This window comes from Sphaeramia orbicularis, chromosome 12 (assembly GCF_902148855.1).
Source record: "Sphaeramia orbicularis chromosome 12, fSphaOr1.1, whole genome shotgun sequence".
In the NCBI taxonomy this organism is placed as follows: domain Eukaryota; kingdom Metazoa; phylum Chordata; class Actinopteri; order Kurtiformes; family Apogonidae; genus Sphaeramia; species Sphaeramia orbicularis.
The window spans coordinates 11,872,490-11,899,419 of record NC_043968.1 but is presented as its reverse complement, the minus strand read 5'-3'; the positions used below and the strand labels follow the sequence as shown (position 1 = coordinate 11,899,419).

The following is a 26,930-nucleotide window of genomic DNA, read 5'->3' as shown; positions in this document are numbered from 1 at the left end:
TCTAAATGAATAGAATTGTCAAATAAAGCGACAAAGGCAGACAGGGACCAAAAGATTAATAGCTGTGATGTATTCGTTGTGTGATTTTCTTAGAAACTCTCTACTTTTATGCCAGTTCTACCTGAAGGCCATGAGTCAAACTGTTGAAAAGTCTTTTATGCAGACTAGGTAGATGAGCAGATTAAATTTAAGCTTTCAACAACTCAGTGTTATGATTGTTGCCTTTAGCGTGCAACTGCAACCCCAGCGGCACTTTTGGACGTCTCGACGAATGCCACCCTCATGACGGAAGCTGCCGGTGCCTGGGTCATGTGACTGGACGTGACTGCAGTACCTGTGAAGTCGGCTTCTTCAACCTGCAACCAGGTGTAGGATGTGAGAGGTAAAGTGATGCAAGGTGGAATTAAAAGTGTTGACCTTTCACAGGACAAGTGACTATTTTTGGTCATTTTCGCATACATTATAAGACAGTGACAGCAATAGTTACAGTGAGGCAACCATCTGAGGTCCAATGTGGTCTCCAGGGTCTGTTAAGGTCCACCTCTGCATGAACAGTGAGTGGACCTGCTTTGTTCGGTACCATGAAGTAATGGTACTAATGTAAGGAATGATGTTCAAAGGGATCATGTGGATGTGGACAGGGGTCTGGATCAGCACGCATGTTGGTCTAATGTTCTAAAAGTCATGTTCCTTTCACCTTACATGTGTTTTCTTGTATACATATATATACATACACATACAGTACATACATACATACATACATATATATATACATACAGTACATACAGTACATGCATACATATATACATACAGTACATGTACATTCATATATATGTACACATACATACATACGTAGATATACATACATACAGTACATACAGTATATACATAGTACATACATACATACATACATACGTAGATATACATATATACAGTACATACATGCATACATACATACGTAGACATACATACATACATACAGTACATACATACATACAGTACATACACACATACATACATCATACATATATACATAAAGTACATACATACATACAGTACATACAGTACATGCATACATATATACATACATATATAAATACATGCATACATACATATGTAGATATACATACATACACATACATACATACATACAGTACATGCATACAGTACATACAGTACATTCATATATACATACGTACATACATACATACGTAGACATACATACATACAGTACATACATACATACAGTACATACACACATACATACATCATACATATATACATAAAGTACATACATACATACAGTACATACAGTACATGCATACATATATACATACATATATAAATACATACATACATACATATGTAGATATACATACATACACATACATACATACAGTACATGCATACAGTACATACAGTACATTCATATATACATACGTACATACATACATACACACACACATACATACATACAGTACATACATACACACACACACACACACACACACACACACACACACACACACACACATACATACATACATACATACATACATACATACATACATACATACATACATACATACATACATACATACATACATACATACATACATACATACATACATACATACATACATACACACACACACACACACACACACACACACACACACTTACTTCTTGGAATTTATTTTTTTGGCCACATATGGGCAAGGAACCAAATATGGTAACTTCATCAACCTTGATTTTCTACATAATAAAAAAATAAATACAATTTTACCAAAGTAATAAAGTCTTGTCATGTCCTCCAATAACACTCTAAGGTGGAATTTTTGAATGTCAGAGTATTTCTATGAGTGAACTATAAAGGGTTAAATAGTGACCATGCTTGCATATTGTACCTTCTGATTTCCCATATGTGGACAGGTGTCTGCATCAGCACTTGTTGTAATGTTCTAACAGTGATGTTCTTTTCACCTTACATGTGTTTTTCTTATATTTTTTAATAAATACTTGTTGGTATATAATTTTTTTTTGCCCCTTATGGGTAAAGAACTAAATATGATTTTCTACAGCATAAAAAATCATTTTGAAACATTTTACAACACTAACAAAGTCTTGTTATGTCCTCCAATAGCACACTAAGGTTAAAATGTTCAATATCAGTACTTGTTACACTGACAATAAATGTATTCTATTCCTTCTTAGGTGCAAGTGTAATCCCATTGGCTCATCATCTAGTGCGTGTCATCCAATCACAGGCCAGTGCATATGTCGTGCAGGAGTGGAGGGGAGACTGTGCGAGTCTTGCCGTGCGGGCTTCTTTGGATTCTCCTCACGTGGTTGCAGAGGTACAGGACTTCAGCACTGCACTCTGTTCCATCCTCTAATCCCTTAAATACATCCTCTAATACAGACCACACATGAAAGATTTCCAAACTCTTTAAATGTTCCTCCACTGCGCTGTCACACTGTCACGTCCTCCGTCTTTCCTCCAGCTTGTAACTGTGACCCGATGGGCTCCATATCCATGCAGTGTCACGGTAACGGTACCTGCCACTGTCGCCCGGGCTTTGTGGGTTACAAGTGTGACAAATGTGAGCTGAACTACTTCCACGACCGAAACACACACCAGTGCGAAGAATGTCCCGTTTGCTATGGTCTTGTCAAAAAGCAGGTGGGTTTCAATTGTTTATAGGTTTGTGTTTTTGTCTGAGTCACTCCTCTATAAATGGAGGAATGTGTCTTTTTTTGTTTTTGTTTTTTTGTTTCTCTTTCCAGATGAAGTAAGGAGCTGTTTTTGGTGAAAAAAGCACTGACAGAACCACAATAAATTGTAAATCCAGCACCAAAGAGCAGACAGACACAAAAAGTGCATTTAACACATTATAAAAACAGACATCCACGCTTGGGAAATGACAGAGAGCTAAAGAGATATAAAAGGAGAGAGAATTTTCTATGTAGATTCATCAGGAGAACAGACATATATCTGCTGGAGATGGAAATAAAACAGTGACTGCAACCAGGTCATGAAATTAGTCTAAAAAAGTCAAACGTCTCCTGTGATTGGCTTAAAAATAAGTCAACGTCATTGGTCAGTCTATTGGTTCTACAGTAAATAGTGTGACAGTATTCGACATCAGACCACTTTTTGAGGACTTTTTCAAAACCTGTCAAGACCAAACACAAAACCTGGGATATTATTAACCCTTTCATGCATACTGGTCACTCCAGTGGACAGCTATTCTACAGCTGTTCTCTTGTATATTCATGGATTTTGTTGTTCTTTTTTTTTTTTTTTTTTTTTTTACACATCTTTATTAAAGTTTTAAGACACTACATATCTTTTCTGACATGAATTGGTAACATTATGTAGATCTCTCCTGAGCATAACCCCCCAGAATCACAAGCTCTCCCCATAGTTTTCACACAATTTATCAGTAAATACCTGTTTCTGTGCGTCAAAAATTAAACGTGTGGTGTCCAGCTGAGTGGATATTTTTGCAACTTCATGAAAAATAGGTTCATAAGAATTTTTTTTTTTATCATTATTTTTTTATGTTTTTTTTTTTTTATTATTATTTTTAAACTATTTTTATTTTATTTGTTTATTTTTATTTATCTTTCAGAAGAAAATGTTCAATCACATTGTTTTTGTCATGCCTAAAGAGGAATAAAAACACTCAGGAAAAAATTTTGATTAAGGTTCTCATAATTCGTGTATGAAAGGGTTAAACTGACTATGCATTTGTCTGTGCCAAGGTTATTATGGTTAATGAAAACTAACAAAATGACGAAAACTAGAATTGTCAAATATTTTCGTTAACTGAAATAAATAAAAATTATAATTAAAAGAAAAAAAAACGATAACTAACTGAAACTGTATTGTGAGCTTATAAAACTAACTAAAACAGATAAAAATTATGGATAAAATTCCCTTCGTTTTCGTCTTTGTCAATGTCAGATTGATATGAAATCAATTTATTTCCCCCAAGCGATTTTAGCTGACACAACCATATGATATTTAATGGTCTGTCACTTCTCGTCACATGTGGTTTAGAGTCGTCTTCTGGTCCCCACTCTACCTGGAAACATGGAGACTAAAGTTGGGAGAAAGCAGCAGAGTCCTGTCTGGAATTTATTTGAATTCAACGGCGAAGAAGAGAAAAGATATTAAAAAAACAAAAAACAATACTAAAACTAAACTAAAACTAAGAATTTAGAAAATAACGAAAAATAATAAAAACTAGCAAACCTGCTCTAAAAATGAATTAAAACTAACTGAATTAGAGAAAAAAAGTTCAAAACTAAATAAAAACTAAACTATAGTGAAAAATCCAAAACTATTATAACCTTGGTCTGTGGGCCTGACCAAGCCACAGTGAACATCAGGATCGATTTCTTTTTTCTCTAAAACAATATATTTGATTACTTGGTATGAAAGACACATATCTCTAGTTTCTAAAACTGTTTTAGTTCATTTGAACCTGAATTACAACTGGATATATAAGAAAATATATGAGAATACTGTTTAAATTCAGAACAGTAAAGGTTGTAAATAAATGTATACAGCACAAATTCAGAATGTAAACAGCAATAGATAGATAGATAGATAGATAGATAGATAGATAGATAGATAGATAGATAGATAGATAGATAGATAGATAGATAGATAGATAGATGGATAGATACTTTATGAATCCTGAAATAAATATGTTCAAATATATGCGTGTCTAATCTTATATTTCATAATAATCAAATGCTATAATGATCTGGAATGTTATTTATTATGAAAAAAAGCAGTAAGATGGGTATTAAATACAGTAATGAAACATATGTCACCAAAGACTGATAGTTTTATCAGTATCTTATTAAAATCTTTGATTATTATTCTAGTGCAGGGGTCAGCAACCCTGGTCCTAGAGAGCCACTATCCTGCATGTTTTAGATGTTTCCCTCTTCCAGCACGCCTGATAGTGGTTATCAGGCTTCTGCAGAGCTTGAGGATAGGCTGATCATTTGAATCAGGTGTGTTGGAAGAGGGATACATCTAAAACATGCAGGATAGTGGCTCTCTAGGACCAGGGTTGCTGACACCTCACTCCTTTACTTTTATGGATTCTCACTCCGTTACCATGAATTAATGTCTTTTAAAAAACTGAAATAAAAATATCAGTTCCATTTTTGGATATAATGTACTCTGATTTATTAAGAAAAGTGTGGTTTGCTAAATATTTACACTTTGCTCGCGGAACAGCACGTTGTGGTATTTTTGACTACAACATATCAAAATGTCAGAAGGTGTGAGAAAAATGTATTAAAAAAATGAAAGCATAATGATTAGAAATAGAAAAATTTACACATATGACAAAGTGGAAGCCATGTGATATTTTCTGAATTTAATAACCTCATAGACAGAGACATGATAGACAGATGCTGTGTTATATATTAGTTTTTTTTTCTCCAGACTCCTTGATGTAATGCTTCAGTATCAGAAAACCGCGGCATATATGACTACAGTATGGGGCACCGTAAAGGGGGTGCGGGGACATGACAAATTCATGGGGCCCAGCATTTTTCAGGGGGCCCAGTGGATATAGGTTAGAAGTTGTGATAATTTTGCGTAAACTCCACAGTAGAAGAGAGGCACAGAAGCCGGGAGTCAGGTGTTCAAAGTTAAAGTTGGGGTGTGAGATGTTTTCCTGGAGCATTTTTTACTATATTGCTTAAAATTCCCTTCACACCTCGATTACAACCAATTAATTAAATGCTCTAAGACAAAAAAAAAAAAAAAAAAAAAAAAAATGTAGTCACCTGTGGAACAGACAGGACTGAAAAAACACCATCCAATCCTTTTGAGCGCCCAATCGAAATGATTGAACGGTGATATGTCTTATGTCTATCAAACTCAACTGCCATTTGTCCCTCCCCCCTCCGCGCGTACCCCTCTTCGTGCATAAATCATTCGTGGCCATATTAGTTCTATTACGATGGAAAGTTCACGAGCAAACTGTTTTGTCACCAACATAAATCAGTAGGAAATGTAATGTTAGTCACATAGGTATGAACTGGGGCTGTTCTGTAAGAGCGGGGGGGTTGGAGGTGACTGAATGTGGTATGTGTTACGGGTCCCAGAGAGCTGAGGGCCACAATAACAATTACTGTTTGGTCCTGATGTGGACCGGACTGATCTGAATGGAATAAAATAAGCAGAGAAATGAGGAAACGTGACTCGCTGTTCTTTCCAGAATGCATCTGTGGATTTATTCATCACAGAATAATCAAAATCATAGTTATAAAACATTTCTTTGGTTTTCATGCCAGCTATTTTCTTTAGTCAAGTAGCTTTTAACAACATCTCATCACAACTTTATCTTATTTACTAAATACACTTTTACCCTTATCATTTTCTTCATTTAGTTGACATATGTTCAAAAATAACCTTTAACACTCAAGCATATTTTAACAGTATAACACTGTTTGGAGCACCACTATGTCAAGTGTAATATTAACCCTTTCATGCATGAATTATGAGAACCTTAATCATGATTTTTCTCCCCTGTTTTTATTCCTCTTTAGGCATGAAAAAAGAAATGCAATTGACAGCTTTTTATGAACCTATTTTTCACGGAGCTCCAAAAATGTCCACTCAAATGGATACGATGCATTTAATTTTTGAAGCAAAGAAACATGTATTTACTGACATACAGTGAAAACGATGAAATATAAACACTTTAATGCTGCTAATCTGATGTTTTCTCATATTTAAACATACTCTAATACTAGTTCTTACTCACTTCATGAAGATAATATACAAAAAAACCCATTTTGTTAAAGAAGAAATGATAATTACAGTCTAATAACAATTGATTTACACTCAAACATGCTACTGCAGATCAGGTTTATCAAGAACAGCAAAGTTACATATGCATAAGTGTCCACTGTGTTGGCTGATATGGAACTAAAACAACAAAACCCATGAATATACAAGAGAACAGCTGGAGAAGAACTGTCCACTGTAGTGACCAGTATGCATGAAAGGGTTAATGTGCTATTTTTAAGGTGCACTGTCCCTTTAAATGAAATTACTCTTTAATTACTGAACTAAAATAAATTACTTAAACCTTCTGTTTCGATCACAGGTTAGTGGAATGTAGAAATGAAATGCTTATGCTACATTAACTATCAGAAACAAAATACTTTGGTCATGACAACCCATATAAACTGTGTGCCTTTAACCATAGACTTCCGACAAAGTGCATGTCCCACAACTAGAAGACTCACAAAATGCACATACACAACAAAACCGAAATGCATTATGTGTACGGGAGCCCTTTCACACACGTTCAAATCAACATTATCGGCTATGCTAGGCACACAAAATGGCGGCTACCGCACGCTAATTCCACACATTCACTCCATGCACTCATATTAAGTGGTTAAATATGACAGGAACAATTTTAAAACACAACAGAAAACAACACATTATTAAAGCCCACTCTAAGGACGTGGATTATTACAGATGTTAACACTTTTACTAACCTGAATGGAATAAAACAAGCAGAGAAATGAGGAAACGTGACTTGCTGTTCTTCTTTCCAGAATGCATCTGAGGACGGGGGCGGTGTTTCGCTATAGTACCCCAGAGGAAACTGGGCTAGAAGAATAGTTCCTACCTCATAGCTCCAACTGTAAACCCTTGTTATCCACACTGTCAGTGGCGTGACAATTTAAAACGCAATTACCGGATAAGGTTAAGCATTCCACTTCACAGTAAAATGTAAACATTAATAAAATAAAAGTAATAAAATAAAATATACAGGGTGGGGAAGCAAAATTTACAATGAACATTTAGTTGTTTTTTCTCAGCAGGCACTACGTCAATTGTTTCGAAACCAAACATATATTGATGTCATAATCATACCTAACACTATTATCCATACCTTTTCAGAAACTTTTGCCCATATGAGTAATCAGGAAAGCAAACGTCAAAGAGTGTGTGATTTGCTGAATGCACTCGTCACACCAAAGGAGATTTCAAAAATAGTTGGAGTGTCCATAAAGACTGTTTATAATGGAAAGAAGAGAATGACTATGGGCAAAACTATTACGAGAAAGTCTGGAAGTGGAGGAAGCAACAAAAAACGTACCAAAGCTTTTATTAAAGCTCTCAAATCCAAAATCCTAAAGGATCCGACCAAATCCATGAGAAAAATGGCAACGGAGCTTGAGGTAGACAACAAGACCGTTAGAAATGCAGTAAAATATGATTTGAAGATTTAAATTCTCATGACTTTCAATAAACTAAATGGTCATACGCTGTCTTTCAATCCCTGCCTCAAAATATTGTAAATTTTGCTTCCCCACCCTGTAGACCTTAAAAAAACACAAAATGGGGGTCACATTATTTCAGATGTGCCACATATGCATGGATCGGGGCGAATTGTTGCTTTGCAGTGCTCGTGAACCCTTGAGAACAAGCATTACGCGTGCCAATACTCTGGAGGCATGGCTTCAGGGGGATGTCTGAAGGAAGGGGGTTTGGACTTTAGAATTGAGTATTTTCAAAATGTAGCTTGCTCGAACCATTTTTCTAATGCCGCGTTTCCACTACATGGAACCGACTCGACTCGACTCGGGTACCAGGTCCTATTCCTGGAGACAGTTTCCATTATAGGATACTACCAACTTTACAGTACCTGGACGTCATAGCGATGCAGCACATTACTTCCATGTCGTCTGCTCAGACAGTTGCTGATAAACTCCCTCGTTGCGTGTTGTGTCGTTAAGCTCATGCTGAATTTTTACGTCGGCCACCAAAGACTGAATCTCCTCCGGCCATGGTATAGTTTTGCGGGCTGTCATCATGTGGATTAACCTACCGCTATATTTACCATAAACTTCCGCATCTGTTTTTTGTAAAATGGCGGGTCACAGAGATAACTGTCTGACCAATCAGTGGTCTGCAGAGTTTATAGGTCATGTTTTAGTATCTGTTCCTCAGTCTTGGAACCTCGGCGGAGGTGATACCAAAAAATAGGACCAATGGCCCTGTAGCTTACCGGGCAAATTAAAAGCTTTGGGAAATGTATCCAGATGCCATTTATTATCACCCAGTTCTGTGTATTTATTACAGAAATAGCCCATGTTTTGGTCATATTCCAATCAGATCTGTAAAAAATTCAAATTCCAACTTGATATCATTGATACTGATTTATTGGATCAATCCACTTCCTATCTGTTAAAATGGGAAAATTTTTCAAAGTCGCACCAAATCCAGAGTCAGATCCGGATCGAAATAATGTGAATACCTTGTGTTGACATCATCATACAGAAGCTGTATACCAAGTTTGAAGTCAATCAGAACTGGAGTTGGGGAGAAAAAGACGATTGACATGTTTTCCCCATAAGAGCCCATGTTAAATTTTCCATAAATTCCCGGATCCAGAAGAAGATCCTGATCAGCATGTGGCCATTATGTTTTGGTCATCTCCCCATCAGGGCTGGACTGTAGAAATTTACACTGGATATCATTTATATTTACTGAGTTACTGCATCGATCCACTTCCTATCTCTTATAATGGGGAAATTTTTCAAAGTGGCACCAAATCCAGAATCAGATCCGGATCCAAATAATTTCACTAAGTTTTGTCGACATCATCATAAAGAAGCTGTATACCAAGTTTGAAGTCAATCGGAATTGTAGTTTCGGAGAAGAAGACGATTGAAATTTTTGTAACGGACGACAGACGCCGCCACTGGATGCCGCATGACGACAATAGCTTACGGACTGTCCGCTGGTAAGCTAAAAACTAGTACCGGGTACCAGATTCCAGGTCCTTTTTCTTTTTTGAACTTTTATTGAAGAAAACAAAATAAAACAAAAAAAACAATGTACAGAGTAACAACGTTTGTCCTGAGATTGGGCCCAAAATTACAATATAAAATATTTGGTTACAATGAAGAAAAGGAGAGAAAAATAAAATAAAAAAAAAAATCCAGGCTTAAATATCCATTCCCATAAGACTGAATACTGGTCTCCATCTTCTTTCAAAGGTCGGAGTCTTCAGCTGTAGCTGTGCTGTTAACTGTTCCATTAGACAAACTTGTTTAATTTTTTGTATCCATTGTCCAATTGTAGGTGATTCAGGTTTCAGCCATAACATTGTTGTCATTTTTCTCGCAATCATCAGAAGAAGATGTAGTATGAATTCTTCAGGTCCTTTTTCGTAATGGAAACACAAAAAGGCCAAGTCGAGCCGATACCACTTAGTGGAAACGCGGCTTAAGATCTCCTACCCCACCTTTAAGTTTTACTTTCGTTTTCACTCCTGTTGTGGTTGTTAGTCCTTATCAAACACCCCCCTATACCCCCAGTCGTTACAGTTCATTCATCATCCTCCCCCCCACCCCCCCACCCTACCCCCATGCTCTGATGACAGATTTACAGATCATTTCTTTTCTGAAGAGCCCACAACGTTTCCCTTCCATGGGCTCCACATTTGACTATACTAAATGCTCTTTGTCATCTTTGTTTTGAACACTGGGCTCATATCTTTCTATCTTTCTCTGTGTTTTTCTATTTCTTTCATGTTTATTTATGCACACTTTCCGACATCTACATCAAATATGGCTCGTTTCTTGGCTCTCACTATTATAAAGGTGCAATTTCTTCTGGAAACAGTGCATTCTCCTGCCACATCCTGCCTTTGTAGACTCTCATGGCAGCCATATGGTTCTTTTATACTTACAGATTATAAGAAAACAGTGAATATGCATTGACACAGAAACAGACATTGACCCTAACGATCTCTTGTGCAGCTCGTCTGTCCCTTTAGATTTGCGGCAGCCCACGACAGTACGCTACGACGCTTCATCTGAGGATTTGCCTTCTGAGAACAATCTAATACCAATTGGCATGATCCGTCTTTTCTCTCCACATATTCTTGTTCTGGCTAAAAGGCCTGCGTGTTCTCACCGGACAGGCTTGTACCTGTGTGAATGCACGCTCTGATTTCCACAGTGTTTGCAATTCAGTGAACATCCCAAGCCTTGTCTGCTCTGAACACCTGCAATTACTCTCACTGTCCTCAGTCTCCCTCAGCTCTCCCTTTCTGCCTCTCCCACTCTCTATCTTTCTGCTCACATTTTACCTCTGGCTTGCACACAGGAAGAGAAAAAGACTAACAAGCATAGCGAGGGGAAGGTTGAAAAAGAAAGAGACGTGTGATTGATGATCAAGGAAGATATTAAAAGGAAACCGGAAAACAGCGAAAAATAAAGAATTAAGTCAAATAATGAAAAAGTTCCAGTCTACCATGCTTCTTCCAAAGCACTTGTTATGAAGGGAATAGGTTTTGGCAAAAGCAAAGCACTGCACTGGAGCATTAAAGGCATTTTTAACCCATAAGGAGCCAAACAGCTACCGGCGACCAACAGTATCTACTGATCTAAACTGTCTAATACCTGCTGATCCACTAATCCTATCAATACATGTAAAGAATTGGTGTAAAATACAGTTTGTCATCTTTTCATGGTCATCAGATTTGACCCATATGGATGTTCAGAGGCTCCGTAGTTACCGTGGAAACACTGTCATCTTCTACAACATTGATTCACCAGTAAAACCCATGGAGCTGGATCAATGACAGTGGATGGACACACTTAGTTTATGTTCAGTTATTGATATCTTCGCCGAAAAAGTCCCTTTTTTTCCCTCCGTTTTCTCTGTTTGATATAATAACCCTGAACTTCAACCCCTTATCAGGCAAATGACTATTTTTGGTCATTTCCACATGCAGTACAAAACAGTGACAGCAACAGTTCTAAATATACATGTTCCTTTCACCTTACATGTGTTTTTCTTATATTTTCTATACAGACTTCTCAGATGTTTGGGTTTTTTTGCCCCTTACGGGTAAGGAACCAAATATGGTAACTTCATTGATCTTGATTTTCTACATAATAAAACATTTTGAAGTAGAAAAGCACTCGGAGAGCGCAGACCTCCACCAAGGCAGATCAGTGCCCCCCTCCCCCCGATCACCAACAACATTTAATCATTTGTTCCTTGTGCCAGTATCAACATTTCCGGAAATTTTCATCCAAATCCATCCATAACTTTTTGAGTTATCTTGCACATGGACAGACAGACAGACAAACCAACGCCGGCAAAAACATAACCTCATTGGCAGAGGTAAAAATTCCACAAAGGTAATAAAGTCTTGTTAGGTCCGCCAATAACACACTAAGGTTGAAACTTTGAATTTCAGAGTATTTATATGAGTGAACTATAATGGGTTAATCTGAGTTTTTATGAACATCTACATGATCAGTACATTAAATAATGGAAAATACCTGATTTTTATTGATAAACTGCATATGCAAAGGATAATATTAAAGTAAATGGTGATAAATCACTTAAGAAAGGTTAAGTGTTTCTGATATAATAACCATCGACTTTAACCCTTTATTTAAGTGACTATTTTTGGTCATTTCAACATACAGTACAAAACAGTGACAGCAACAGTTCTAAATATAGATGTTCTTTTCACCTTACATGTGTTTTTCTTATACTTTCTATATAGACTTCTCAGATGTTTTTTTTTGTTTTGTTTTTTTTTTGGTTTTTTTGCCTCTTATGGGTAAGGAACCAAATGTGGTAACTTCATTGACCTTGATTTTTCTACATAAAAAATTCCACAAAGGTAATAAAGTCTTGTTAGGTCCTCCAGTAACACACTAAGGTTGAAACTTTGAATTTCAGAGTATTTCTATGAGTGAACTATAAAGGGTTAATCTGAGTTTTTATGAACATCTACATGATCAGTAAATTAAATAATGGAAAATACCTGATTTTTATTAATAAACCATATGTGCAGAGGATAATATTATAATAAATGGTGATGAATCACTTAAGAAAGGCTAAGTGTTTCTGATTGACTTTAACCCTTTATTTAAGTGACTATTTTTGGTCATTTCCACATACAGTACAAAACAGTGACAGCAACAGTTCTAAATATACATGTTCTTTACAGCTTACATGTGTTTATCTTTTTGCCCCTTATGGGTAAGGAACGAAATATGGTAACTTCATTGACCTTGATTTTCTACATAACAAAAATTCACAAAGGTAATAGTCTTGTTAGGTCCTCCAACAACACACTAAGGTTGAAACTTTGAATTTCAGAGTATTTCTGTGAGTGAACTATAAAGGGTTAATCTGACTTTTTATGAACATCGACATGATCAGTAAATTAAATAAAGGAAAATACCTGATTTTCATTGATAAACTGCATATGCAGAGGATAATATAATAATAAATGATAAATCGTTTAAAAAAAGTTAAATACAGAGAAAACACTATTGGAACTACCACAAAAGTTGTCCCAGATCTTAATGGTTTAAGCCTTATGGTGTCCCTGGATCTGGACTAGATTGTGGATGTGCACTTTTTAACACCAGGTATTTCTGCTAACGTGTACGACATGTCTCCTTGCTTGTAAAAGAAGGTGTGATCACAGTGAAATTAAAGGATCTTTTCATGCGTCTAGACCCAGGGTCAACACATTGTTGTTGCTAAAGGACAGACTGTTCGTTCCATTTTCAGACAAGGACTCATTTTCTCTAAGAAGTCTAATCTAGTTATCTGCTGAAAGGCTTTCTTCTGCTGCCTGCTACTCACAGACCAGTATGAATGGATGCAGATCAGAAAAACGTATTCTATCCTTATCCTGTTGTTGATATTCATTTATTCATTGCTTTTGCTGAAATACTACATTTTGATGTTATGCTGTACCAAGAATCAGACTCCTATCTCAATCCTTGTGTCTGAATAAATAAATACAGATCTACTGTAGATGGATAGATATGTTGTTGTGGATTTTTTTGTTGTCACAGCCCCGCAGCTTTTTATTTTGGTCTTGCAAAATCTCTTTTCTCATTGACACCGCCAATGATAAATTTCGTTGCTATTACAGGCAGAAAAGCTGAGGACTCGTCTGCAGGATTTGGAGAAGCTCCTGGCTCACTTTGATTGCCGAGGAAGATTTGGGAAGCAACCCCACCTGCTGAAGTATCACATGGGCAGGCTTTACGGACATGAGCACCAGGGGGAAGATACTCTACCCAATGCTCTGGAGGATTTTCTAGCTTTCCAAGGTAACATGAGTCCAAAAAAGCCTTAATAATTCCACTTGGCCAGTCAGATCTGTCACTCTTTTTGTATTTTTTATATTTTTTTCTGTCACTCTTTTTAGCTTTTTTATTGTATATAATAGGGCTGCACGATATTGGAAAAAGCTGACATGATTTTTTTAAAACCCTGCGATATATATTGCAATATGAAAAAAAAACTCAGGAAGATAAATTAACTGTGTGATACTGGCGTAAATGGTCAAACAAATTGTGTTTCCTCTTGATCTCATTGAGATCTCGATCTCAATCTCAACCAAAAACGTAGGCACGCACGTATTGTGGCACGTATTGTAGCTTATTTTGGCACTGATCCACTCTTTCATCCATATTCAATATTTGTTAAATATAAAAATTGTACATATGCAAAGTTTTAAGTAAATTGAAACAAAATTTATGTTTTTATAGATATTCGAAATTTCACCCATTATAAGTAAATGGGAAGAGAAAAAGAAAAAAAAAAGAATTAAAATTTTTTTGGGGGGGATTTTTTCATATTACAATATATATCGCAGGGTTAAAAAAAATCGCAATGTCAGTTTTTTCCAATATCGTGCAGCCCAATTGACCCTTTGCAACGACGTCACAATTATCACGTGACTAAGGGTGCAATGCCATGGTGGACAGCAAAAGCAACACAATAAACAAACAAATAAGCGACGGATTATGGCTACCAGCACTGAAAATAAAGTTTCTGAGTTGTCCTGTGAAGTGACTCACCTTACTGGACGGCACAAAGAATGCTATTTGGAGAAGCTAGTGATAGCAGGGCTAGCTACCAACCTATACCTTCTCCCTCCTGATGTGTTTACAGATCTAGTAAAATCCTCCAGTCTACCGGAGTTTAAAGCACACGATCTGTCCCATTCTGTTCTAAATGGAGTGTCCCCATACACAGGTGTGATCTAAAAGAGTTTAAAGCACACGATCTGTTCCATGACGTTATAAATCTAAAAGCATACAAAAGTCTGGATGATCCCAGTTCTTAGTCTCAGGTTAGATTACCCAGTTGCTGTACTGCACTCACGGCAGAGGAATGGATCTCATAATGGTAAAGGAAAGATACAGCTACCGTTAGCTAGCTAGCTGTGTATGTTTTTAACATGTTTCCCCCAGCATGCCATCCAAACTCAAACAGACTGTAACGAAAAGCAGCTCTAATTAACGAACTTTGTGTAATAATGTTAGTGTGTGTCATCGGTATCCTACAGTATTAGCTCTGTTGTTGAAGTGTCTGCCTTTCTACTGTCCACACACAGTCATATGTACAGTTCCACCACTAGAACATATGGCACAGCATAAGGACAATAACAGTAGGACATATAGTGTAGTGGAGCTGGTACAAAGGCAGCCACTACAACAACAGAGCTAATATTGTAGTCTACTTATGACAGCCTCTGGAACAGAGTGGCTCATAGTAGTTAACCCAGTCTACCACCTAGCTAGTATTTGGTGTAGCTAATGTGCTATGGACACAAACAGAGCCTGCTCTATCTGTAATATCAGGTCCATCATAGCCAGGCTGTCTGGAACCAGCTGAAACCATGGGTGATAGAAAAATTCTGTGATATAAATGAGTTTCAATGCTTACTAACAACAGTGATGCGCGCGCTCCTCGGAGGCAAAAACACCAGTACCAGCTACCAGCCGGCTCACATACACCTCCAGGCTCTCCCCCGGAACTCGTGAACGAGTGAATATGTTAGTTCTAAAACTGTCCATGAACTGTTTCTGTCCAAAAGCCGATCCCATCTTCTCTTTCACGGCCGCATAATTTGACTTAACCACATCGGATAGGCTGTCCCATAGTAGAAAAGCAGACTGTCACAGACGGGTGGGCAGCAGAGGTTGCGCTAGACATTTTTATTGTCCGTCATTTTGACGGACAGGGTTGTAGAAATTCCGTCATAACATTATAATCCGTCATTTCAAATTTTTACTTTTTAATGATAATGAGATATATTTAGTTGTATTTAATGTTCAAAAACATCTCAGTGATGCAGCAGCTGTAGTTGCTGCTGGCTGATAAACCAATGTGATATCACGACTCGCATAATTCTATACACCACTTTTAATTGGTGTGTTATCTGTAGACATTCTAAGCTTTCCTTGTGTTTGTTTACGCAGTGTCAGATACCATGCACTGAGGGTTAGGGTTCAGGTTCTGTGAACCACAGATCTGGGCACAAACTGACATGCCATAATACATGAAAGGCAGAAAATGCGTACATATAACACACCAAATGCCTTAAGAACTGGTGTATAACTTGCTTGTCCGTCATCCTTCACCGCATCAGTCCCTCTTTTTTCACCATGTTTATCAGTACCATCACATTTTAAAAGAACCAAGGAGACTCGGCTTTCTGCACAGTTTGCGCTAGCAAAGTAGCATCTAATTTAGGCTAAAGTTAGCGAAACAACAACTACCCTCAGTATTTTAATCTGTCAAAATGACAGACGGCCTTCAGAATTTTCTGTCATTTAAAAAAAAATCTGTCAATGGTGGAATATTTCTGGTTAACTCAACCTCTGTATGGTAGATCTCCAGTACTTACAGATCTGAAGTGTGCACTGCACAGACCAGCATTCTGAATTTCCTCCTCAGACCAGTTCTCGCGTCTTAATGCCTGCAACCATAACTTTCACCGATTTTTCTGGAAGGGATGTTTGGCAGCAGGAACTCTGTAGAAGTTTACATCCTTCTGTATGTTCTTTCTGTTCTGACAACCCACGGCACAGCAAGACGACGGCATTATTCACACTTGCAGTCAGTGCTTTGCTACGAACTCGGCGTGCTTTCTGCCTCCAAGGTGCGCGAGCAGCATACGTCCTACGTCATCATGAAACTGATCTATACTCTGAGACAAAAGACGGAGTCACTGGATTCTGGAATCAGAAGATTTTACTTGCAAGGAGTCAAGTACAGACAGTGAGATGCAGCAGTTGACTGACTATCAGCAGGAAGTGTAAGATCTTATGAAAGAACATGAGTATTACAATCATTGGACCAAGTGTGCAAATATTATGATGTTGATCAAGTTCACCGTTGGCTTAGGTATTCAAAACACAGTGATGCATGGGTTCAGTGACCGCATTTGCACTCTTCCCCCACCTGCCCCATGGCCTGTTCTCCTCAAGGGCAGCAGCCCGCTCTGGACCCAAACTGGATGGACAACAAGTACGCTTTGGTCCCAAACTACAACAAAACAAACAGATAGCAAAGAAATGGTAGACATATCCTGAGTGGATATGTCCGGGCACTCTTGCAAAATGTCATCATAATCCATCCATGACTCGTGCTCTGGACACCTGGTATTTACAGGATATAGTCTAATAGCCTAATTTTTCTAACAGTGGGTGTCTGTGAAGAAGGATTGTTGAGCCGCATTATGTAATAAATTCTCATTATGTAATAAAAGTTCAAAATGTAATAAGAATGTCACGTGTATCTTGTAATAAAGCCACATTATGTAATAAACTGACGCATTTTGTAATAAACTACCTCAATGCATTATGAAGTAAATTTTTTCACATTATGTAGTAAGTTATTACAATTTGAGAAATTTATTACAAAATGCACTTGACACATTTTTATTTTAAAAAAATGTAATAACATGGTTCATTATGTAATAACAATCCAAATTAATATAATTTCAGAGCAATTTAGAAGAAATTAGTCACAGGTCCTACAGGTAATGTAATCAGAACTTTAACCACACAGTTTAAAGATTAATTTAGCACATTAGATTTTCCTGAAAATAAAAATGTGTCAAGTGCATTTTGTAATAAATTTCTCAAATTGTAATAACTTACTACATAATGCGAAAAAATTTACTACATAATGCATCGAGGTAGTTTATTACAAAATGCGTCAGTTTATTACATAATGTGGCTTTATTACAAGATGACGTGACATTCTTATTGCATTTGAACTTTTATTACATAATGGGAATTTATTACATAATGCAGCTCAACAAGGATGGAACTGTTGTGTGCGACCACTGTACGTGTAAAGCAGGGTTAAAAACGAACAAAAACGACAATGTTCAGATCAAATTCTATATTAGCCGGTTTGCCGTCCAGTGTGTAGTCCGGCACTTCCGCCGTCTGTCATGGCGCTCATTTGCGGAGCGAACAGAGCGTGACGTAACATGCAAAGGGTCAATAAGAAAGGTTTAAAACATTCATTTGGGAACTGCCACATAAGTAGCAGTGGGCCTTTAAGGGTTAACAGACACTTTGGCTGCCTTTGCTTTGTGAGGTGTGACGCTCACTTATGTGCCGCTGTAGCTATTGTGTCCTGTTTTGGCTGTGGAGATGATAACATGCCGTATCAGTACATGAGAGACCTGCGAGCACAGCTGAGAAATCTAACATGAAACCACCGCCGGCGTTCTACCAAATGGGCCGCTGTTGCCTGCATCTCTTCAGTGTGACGATGTTACAGATATAACACAACACAAAGCGATTAAATCAGGAAGCAGGCAACAATACAAACCTCTCCCAATTACTTTAACACAATACTGATATATCCTCATTATCTTTGGAGGGGGGGGGGGGGGGCTTACAGGCTCAGCTGCACAGGCCAAATGGAGACAAATCATAACAATATAGAACAAGGCGCCATGTGACCAACTTAATCCCTATTTATGTGACAGGCGGTGCATCTCTAATCCCTGGTTTATTATGATCATAGTTGCAATCACGATAACAGTTGTCTAACAATAACCCTCTTGACGCCTACATACCTGCACATATTTATGCACACAGTCACCATCCTTGCTCTTAGAGACGCTGGGTGTCTATATAATGATTTAATGAGCATGTGGGTGTGACAGGTTTAACGCGTGGGCGCGAAACTGATATATTACTGTTAGACACAAACAGCAAAGACACAGATGTCACAAAATTTTGCAGCAACCATTCAGACAGATTGCACTAATTGTATTCCGCTTACACCGCCAGTTAGTGGAGACACAACACAGAATATGAAGGCTGAGTTTGACGAAACATCTGGATATGTTTTCTTCTGGTTAGAGTCTGTCTAACGGCACACGCAAACAGACAGGCGGTACGAATGTCTGAATCCACAAAGCAAATGATAAAGAGTTTACTAGATACGAAGAGTCTACAGCACAAGTGTCAAACATACGGCCCGGGGGCCAAATCCGGCCCGCCAAAGGGTCCAGTCCAGCCCTTTGGATGAATTTGTGATATGCAAAAATTACACTAAGATATTAACAACCAGTTACATTCAGGTTCCACATTCAGACCAATTCAATCTCAAGTGGGCAGGATTCAGTCAAATACTATCATAAAGTCAAATTTTTCTCTTTTGTAAATGTAAATATTTTCATGTATATCAGTGGCGGCTGCTCATCTTTCAGAGAGGGGAAGCTCATTGCCGGCTTACATCAAAAAAACATAAATTCGGCCCTCCGTTCCTTTTTAGGAAAATGGTCAGTGACTTTTTCGTACCAAGTAGGCGTCTTTTCCATGGACTTGATAGCTAGTTCACTACAACCTAGCCAACAGTATGATTGATTTGACTATCTACAAATGATATTAAACTCAAACAAGAAATGATTAAATTATGTAACTGAAACAAGAAAACGTTTAAATTATGTTAAATTGGAGCAAGGAAGTACAATGAGTGTGTTTTATTTACAGTGCAAGACATGAACAAGTAATTTCGTAGTGGTTTCTCTCAGTTTCACAGCAGAATGTGCAACGGTATTAAACTGAACTCTGTCAAGTGCAGGAGTGCATCTCAAAATAGCTGTCAATCAAACGGGATTCAGCCTTTCGACTGATCCTCCAATCAGCACGTGGAAGCTCAGCGTCCAGCCCAGCCGAGCTCCGCCCACAGCTCCATTCACCCCCAAAGACGCCGTACGTCTGGGGGCGGGACAACATCGTGGCATTTATCCAATTACTGTCCAGTTTTGAGGCAATGAAAAAACTGTTCCACTCAGTCCCATTGAAGTTCATGGACGCTGAGTGTCTACGGACAAATGCACTGAGCAGAGATCGAATGAGAAAACAGAGACACGGGAATGGAGGAGAAGTGAACAACATGGAGTCTGTTGATTTGTGATAAAGCTGATTCTGAACGAACTCGTCTGTGAGATGAACGTGTTCTAACACATTTGTAGTCAATGAAATGTCAACACAACCGGACATATTTAACCATTTAATTTGAGTAATTTAAGGGGAAGCTGAGCTTCCCTTGCAGTCTGTGAGAAATCGCCTCTGCTGTATTTACACTAAAACAAAGTATAATTTCGCAAAAAAATGTGAATTACTTGAAATGTCTTAAGAGAAGTAAATACAATTTTATCAAGATTCTGCCTGCTACTAAATGTTTTGTGTATTTGTAGATCCACTGCAATCTGTAAGTTATAATGTACATGTGTAAATGATAAACCGAGGCATAATATTGTTAAAATTCCACTTATTTTTCATGTTATTCACATTGTTTTAAAGAATAGTTTGTAGATGTAAACATTTCCGTAATGTAATTTGACTTTTTTTTACAGTAAAAACATAGAAGAAAATTTGGAGTTGACATTATTTATATTTTGTTATGTTATTATTTTACTGGTTCGGCCCACTTCAGATCAAATTTAGCTGAATGTGGCCCCTGAACTATAATGAGTTTGACAGCCCTGGTCTAAAGAATAACATTTGAGGTGGAATAATCCATGAAGGACTTTAGAGTGAATTTATTTTCTGTGCACTCTTTGTTCTTGCAGAAGCACGGGAGGCCTTCATAAAACAATTTTCCTCGCTGGAAGCTTCTACACGTGCACTCTTAGCCCAGCTGCACGCCGTCGCAGCCGCTTTGAACTGCAGCATCAGCATCACGACACAGGAAGAGGGGAAGGAAAGGGAGGATGAAGGGATGAGGAGTGTGTGTCAAACATTCACACACACGGTGGCTGTGATCAGAGCATCTCAGACGCAGCTGAACCGGGCGACACTGGACCTGGACAACATGGTGGGCAAATCAAACACACTTTATACCCAGTGTTGTTATAATGGTCCCTATAGTTAGAATAGCATCGAGGAATTTCACAGCGTACCACGTCTAGGTTGGCTCTACATGCATGCTGATATTGTGTGCAGAGCTATTGATTTTTTTTGTCCTTATTATGGGATGCTGCAGTTTACTACTCTTGGTGGAGCTCCCTTGTATAGATCCGCAAAAATCCCCCTAAAGCAAACAATATTTCTAACCCCCCCGCCCCCCCATCCCCTACCTCAACATACTCCATCCTCCTCCTCCTGAGTAGCAAACTCCAGCCTTCAAAGGAAAACGTTTGATGGACGCTAAAATTAACAACTTGTTCTTCACCCACCGCGAGGCTTTTCCCTGTCTTTCCACGTCACTTGCAGCAGCACAGAATCTATTATGGTTACTATTGCAATGGGGTTTTTTTAGGTTGAGGGAGATGAGAGAGCTTGTTTTGCCAATATATAGCTCTCCCTTTCTGATAGTGCACGTCTGTGTGTGCAGACATACCTCCATAGCCGTTATCACTTGGGTAAGCCTCGAGCTGCAGCAATTTAATTCCATATTAATAAGCACAGCGGCGCCCTAAAATTAAGGAGAAAAAAATGCTGCTGTGTCAATTGTTTATTCAGTTTTTCCAATTTTATTTGCATATTCACACATTAAATGTCACTCGGGGAGACGTTCTGTATACACTACATTTATCAGGACAAAACTTAAAGGCAGCCGGCTGAAAGAAATGTGTTGACTTTAGGGATTTTATGAAGAATATTATCCCCCGTGCCCCATACTCTGAACCTTTTCAGATGCATGTATTTAATTGGAGAGGTTCATTTAATAAGTTCTATTAATTATTTGCTAATTTAAAGCAAACCAGCCAAACTGAAGTGCTCCCAAATGTCCTGTTCTGGACTGCACCCAGATTTTTGTAACAGGCTTTTACACTGATCCATGAATTCTATTGAGCCAAACACATCCCAGGGTCTAAAAATATCTGCCTCTCCAGTCGATGGTAATGTGAAAAGTTGTGATGTGGGTTCACATCTTTTAATTAAGTCTGTCAAAATAGTGTAGCTGGAAATCTTGTAAAGGCTCAGGCCTGTACTTTTTTTTTTTTTTTTTAACCTGCTCAGCGTGTTGCTGTCCTTTCCTGACTTTTTTTTTTATTTTTTTATAACAGATCATTCCCTTTGCGACAGTGTCAGGACCTAACCAATGGAACATTATGGTCAATGACTCACAGGTCCTAATGAACAGGTACGTCTGGTCTATGATCTCTCAGTTGCCAATTATAAAAAAATACCTCTAATAATCTGTGGGATTTAGTCTCTCTTGTCTTTTTTTTTCCCTTTTAGCTTGTCACTTACAGAGCAGCTCGGCCAAAAGTGAATCAATGTCTTTCAGCTGCTGCTCAATATAAGCAGCACTATTATATGCAGTGCTGTGCAAGTTACTTCCAAAATGTAACTGATTACAGATTACTTGTTACTGTTATTTAAAAGTAATTCCTTACCTTACAATATTACTCTCTCAGAATTGTAATGCGTTACATGACTCCTGCACATGAGCAGTTGAACGCCTCTGAACTTTACAGATGCATTTTTGATTCCTGAAGGTCTTGTGGTTTTTGTTTGTTTTTTTTTTAATAATAATAACACTGGGTTACAAAAAAATGTTTTTTGCAAGTTGTCTGGGTTTTTTCAACTGAATTAGGACCATTTTGCACCGCTAAATCAAAAAATGACATCTGTTTTTCTCAATCAGGTCAGTTTTTTTTTTGCTAATTTGATTTGGAAAAATTTGATCTTCTCACAAAATATAATAATTAATACCAAAATAAGATTGGTAAGCACACTTTATGAAACTTGTGACTTGATTCCTGTTAGGTACAATGGTGTATTCACCGCAGATGGAGCAGAATACGTCAGGCTTATTTTTGCAAGATCTTCTAGTTGAAGCCATTTCATTTACCTGTAATATTAAAAAAAACAATCATAAATTGGCAAAAGTAAAATCTTCAGAACTCGTTTATTGCAAGAAATATGAAAGAATTTTGTGTCATATGATGTGAAAATGCCCATAAATGTAAGCAAAAATGTTAAAAAGCCAATATGTAGCATAGTTCAGAAAGTTGACCTGATTAAGTTTTACATTAATTTTGCTCAAACAATAAATTTGTTGTTGGCCAGTGTAATAAATTGCATTTATAAAGCACTTTTCATTCAGCAGAAACTCAAAGTGCTACAGAGAAAAGAGAGTCCAAAAAAAAAATAAAAGAATAAAAATAAAAATAAAAAATAGTATATCAGGAATAAAAGACTAGGCAAATAAAACAGAGCATCATGGTGGCCCATAAAAAGCCTGTCTAAGTAGGAATGTTTTCAGACCCTTTTTGAAGGAGTCCAGTGACTGAGGAGCTCCGAGGTGGTCAGGGAGGGAGTTCCAGATACGGGTGGGCAGCATTATTAATGTTTTTTTTAATATTACAGGTGAATGAAATGGCTTCGACTAGAAGATCTTGCAAAAATAAGCCTGACGTATTCTGCTACATCTGCGCTGAATACACCATTGTACCTAACAGGAATCAAGTCACAAGTTTCATAAAGTGTACTTACCAATCTTATTTTGGTATTAATTATTACCTCCGCCAAGGAGGTTATGTTTTTGCCAGGGTTTATTTGTCTGTCTGTTTGTTTGTCTGTCCGTTAGTGTGCAACATAACTCAAAAAGTTATGGACAGATTTTGATGAAATTTTCAGGGTTTGTTGGAAATGGGATAAGGAAGAAATGATTAACTTTTGGGGGTGATCCGGAAGAAATCCTGGATTCTGGATCACTTTGAAATTTTCGTTAACATTGTGGTAAATGGGGCCAAAATTTTCGTTTCCCAATATCTCGCTTAATTATTGACCAAAACTCATGAAATTTAACTCAGGAATTGACAATGGGGTCCTCTATCACATTTCAAAGGCTGACCCGGATCTGATCCAGAAGGCGGATTTTATTTTAAAAAAATAAATGTAGGATTTGTATCACCGATTATGTGGGGAATTTTTGTGCTTGGTGGAGGTCTGCGCTCTCCGAGTGCTTTTCTAGTTATATTTTGTGAGAAGATCAAATTTTTCCAAATCAAATTAGCAAAAAAACCTGACCTGATTGAGAAAAACAGATGTCATTTTTGGACTTAGCGGTGCAAAATGGTCCTAATTCAGTTGAAAAAACCTAGACAACTTGCAAAAAACATTTTTTTGTAACCCAGTCTTATGAAAAGTGTATTGTAACGCAATGAGTAAAACATCACTGAAAATTGATTAGTAATCCCTTACACTACTGCAAAAAGTAATCGGTTACTGTAATGCATTACTTACTCCCAGCACTGATTCCATGATAGTAACTGAAATCCAGACAGGAGAAAAAGTGAGGGGAAACCATCAATGCTGCAATCCATTTCATCTCTCCTCAGGCAGTTGTAAGAATCTGCTATTCTGTGTTACTCACTTTCTTCTCCTCTCCGCCTTTCGCTTTGTCTTCTTTTTTTCCCTCTGCCTTTTTTCTAGTCACAGAGAAGCAGCGGACCACATTGAGGCCATAGCCAGCAGGGCGGTAAGAGCCTCAAAGCAGACCTTCCGCCTCCTGATGGATCTACTGTTGGACAACTCCACAGAGGAGTACATCAGGAACCTAACAGAGCAGTGAGCGCAAAACACACCCAAACGCACACCCACACAGACAAGCGCAGCCAGAACCAATGTTTCCTGTTCACATCAAGGATCCTTTTACTGCACAGGTGTCAAACATGCGGCCCGTGGGTCAAAACCGGCCCTCCAAAGGTTCCGATCTGGCCCGCAGCATGATTTTATGGAGTGCAAAAATTACACTGAAGATATTAACAGTCGAGGGTGTCTAACTGTTTTAAGTCCAATGTGATCTAAAGTCAAATAACAGTCTATTAACCCTTACAATAAAACGTGAACAACCTGAAAATTAAGTACAATTTGAACAATATTCTGTCTGCTGCTAAATGTTTTGTGCATTTGTAGATCTGATTTGTGAGTTGTGATAATAAGTTGACACATAATATTGTAGACATTCTTATTTTAATCACACATTCCAAACTTCAAAATTTCAACAATATTATGTTTGTGTAACATTGTGTGTAATGCACATGTACACTGTAAAAAAATAAAAAATATCTGTAATTTAACAGGATTTTCACTGTTTATTTTACAGATTTTTCCTGTATTTTTAAGGTACAGGAAAATATCACTGAAATGACAAAAACAGACTGTGATTTTACATGTCAAATGTAAAATAACATGAAAAAGTGTAACTGTGAATAACCATAAAATTTCCATTTTTTAAAGGAATTTTTTCTTTTTTCACAGAAAAATACAGTTAAAATACATTTGCAAATGTATCACAATTTCACAAATATTTATTTTCTGTGTATGAGATTAAACTGTTAATTTAAAGTTTAATACTGTAAAAAAAATAAAATAAAAAATAAAATTAGATAAAATTACTGACAATTAACTGTAAAAGTATTTGTTCTGTAAGTTTAACAAGAATTGTTTGTTAATTGACAAATATCTTGTGTAATTAAAAGAAGTTTCACAACAAAAATGTTGAATAAATGTATTTTTGTGAATGTATAACATGTATAAGCACTGATAAACTGTCCAAATACAGTTTTTATCAGTTGATTGTACAACTTAGTCTCATTGACAATTATTTATATATTTATTTATAGGTAATTTGATTGTTTTAATACATGTAAATATTCTTTATTAAACATTAAAAAGTCAAAAAAAAAAAAAAAAGCAAAACCTCATGTAAAGTTAGGGCAAAAAAACTGTATTTTAATTATGGAAAATTACTGTATTTTTATGAGATGTTTATTTTCCATTATTTTACAATATTTATTATTTTTATTTTTATGCCAGAATATTACTATTTTTTTACTGGGTTTTTTTTTAGTGTGCAAGTGATAAGTTGAGTTGATATTGTTAAAATTTTGTTTATTTTTCTTAAGAAATTACATTTTATTCTGGTTATTCACATCTTTTTGGTGAAAAGATAGTTTGTAAATGTAAATATTTTCATAATTTAATATTTTTTATTACACTAAAATGAAGAGGAAAACTGGGAGTTGTCATTATTTATAGGTTTTTATGCTATTATTTTAATGGTTTGGCCCACTTGAGATTGAATTGGGCTGAATGTGGCCCCTGAACTAAAATGAGTTTGACACCCCTCACTGTAAGACCAGATAAGTTGAGTTTACTTCAAAAATCTGAGGTAACCTGTTGCTTTAAAAAATCTAAGTAACGAGTAATGAAAAGTTGAGTGTATTAAACTGCAATGCTTGATTTGAATGGAATTGCTATTTTAAGTCCAACACACTAAATGCCAAGTTAACCCTTTCATGCATGAATTATGAGAACCTTAATCAAGATTTTTTCCTGAGTGTTTTTATTCCTCTTTAGGCATGAAAAAAACAATGCAATTGAAAATTTTCTTATGAAAAATAAATAAATTTTTTTTAAAAAAGTAAAAAAAAAAAAAAAAAAAAAAAAAAAAAAATAGTAATAATAATAAAAAAAATTCTTAGGAACCTATTTTTCATGAAGTTGCAAAAATGTCCACTCAGCTGGACACCATGCATTTAATTTTTGAAGCGAAGAAACATGCATTTACTGATAATTGCATGAAAACT

At 36.9% G+C, this 26,930-nt stretch overlaps 1 protein-coding gene across 1 annotated transcript in view; it reads left to right on the top strand.

The window, feature by feature from the left end:
* Positions 1-26,930, top strand: part of LOC115430389 (laminin subunit gamma-3-like) — an 88,589-nt gene that overhangs the window by 45,787 nt on the left and 15,872 nt on the right. Inside the window, exons 7-13 of the mRNA XM_030150380.1 lie at positions 229-382; positions 2,215-2,357; positions 2,505-2,683; positions 13,986-14,166; positions 20,955-21,199; positions 22,395-22,471; positions 24,772-24,906. Coding sequence (XP_030006240.1) covers positions 229-382; positions 2,215-2,357; positions 2,505-2,683; positions 13,986-14,166; positions 20,955-21,199; positions 22,395-22,471; positions 24,772-24,906 — 1,114 coding nt within the window. The remainder of the gene's footprint in view (positions 1-228; positions 383-2,214; positions 2,358-2,504; positions 2,684-13,985; positions 14,167-20,954; positions 21,200-22,394; positions 22,472-24,771; positions 24,907-26,930) is intronic.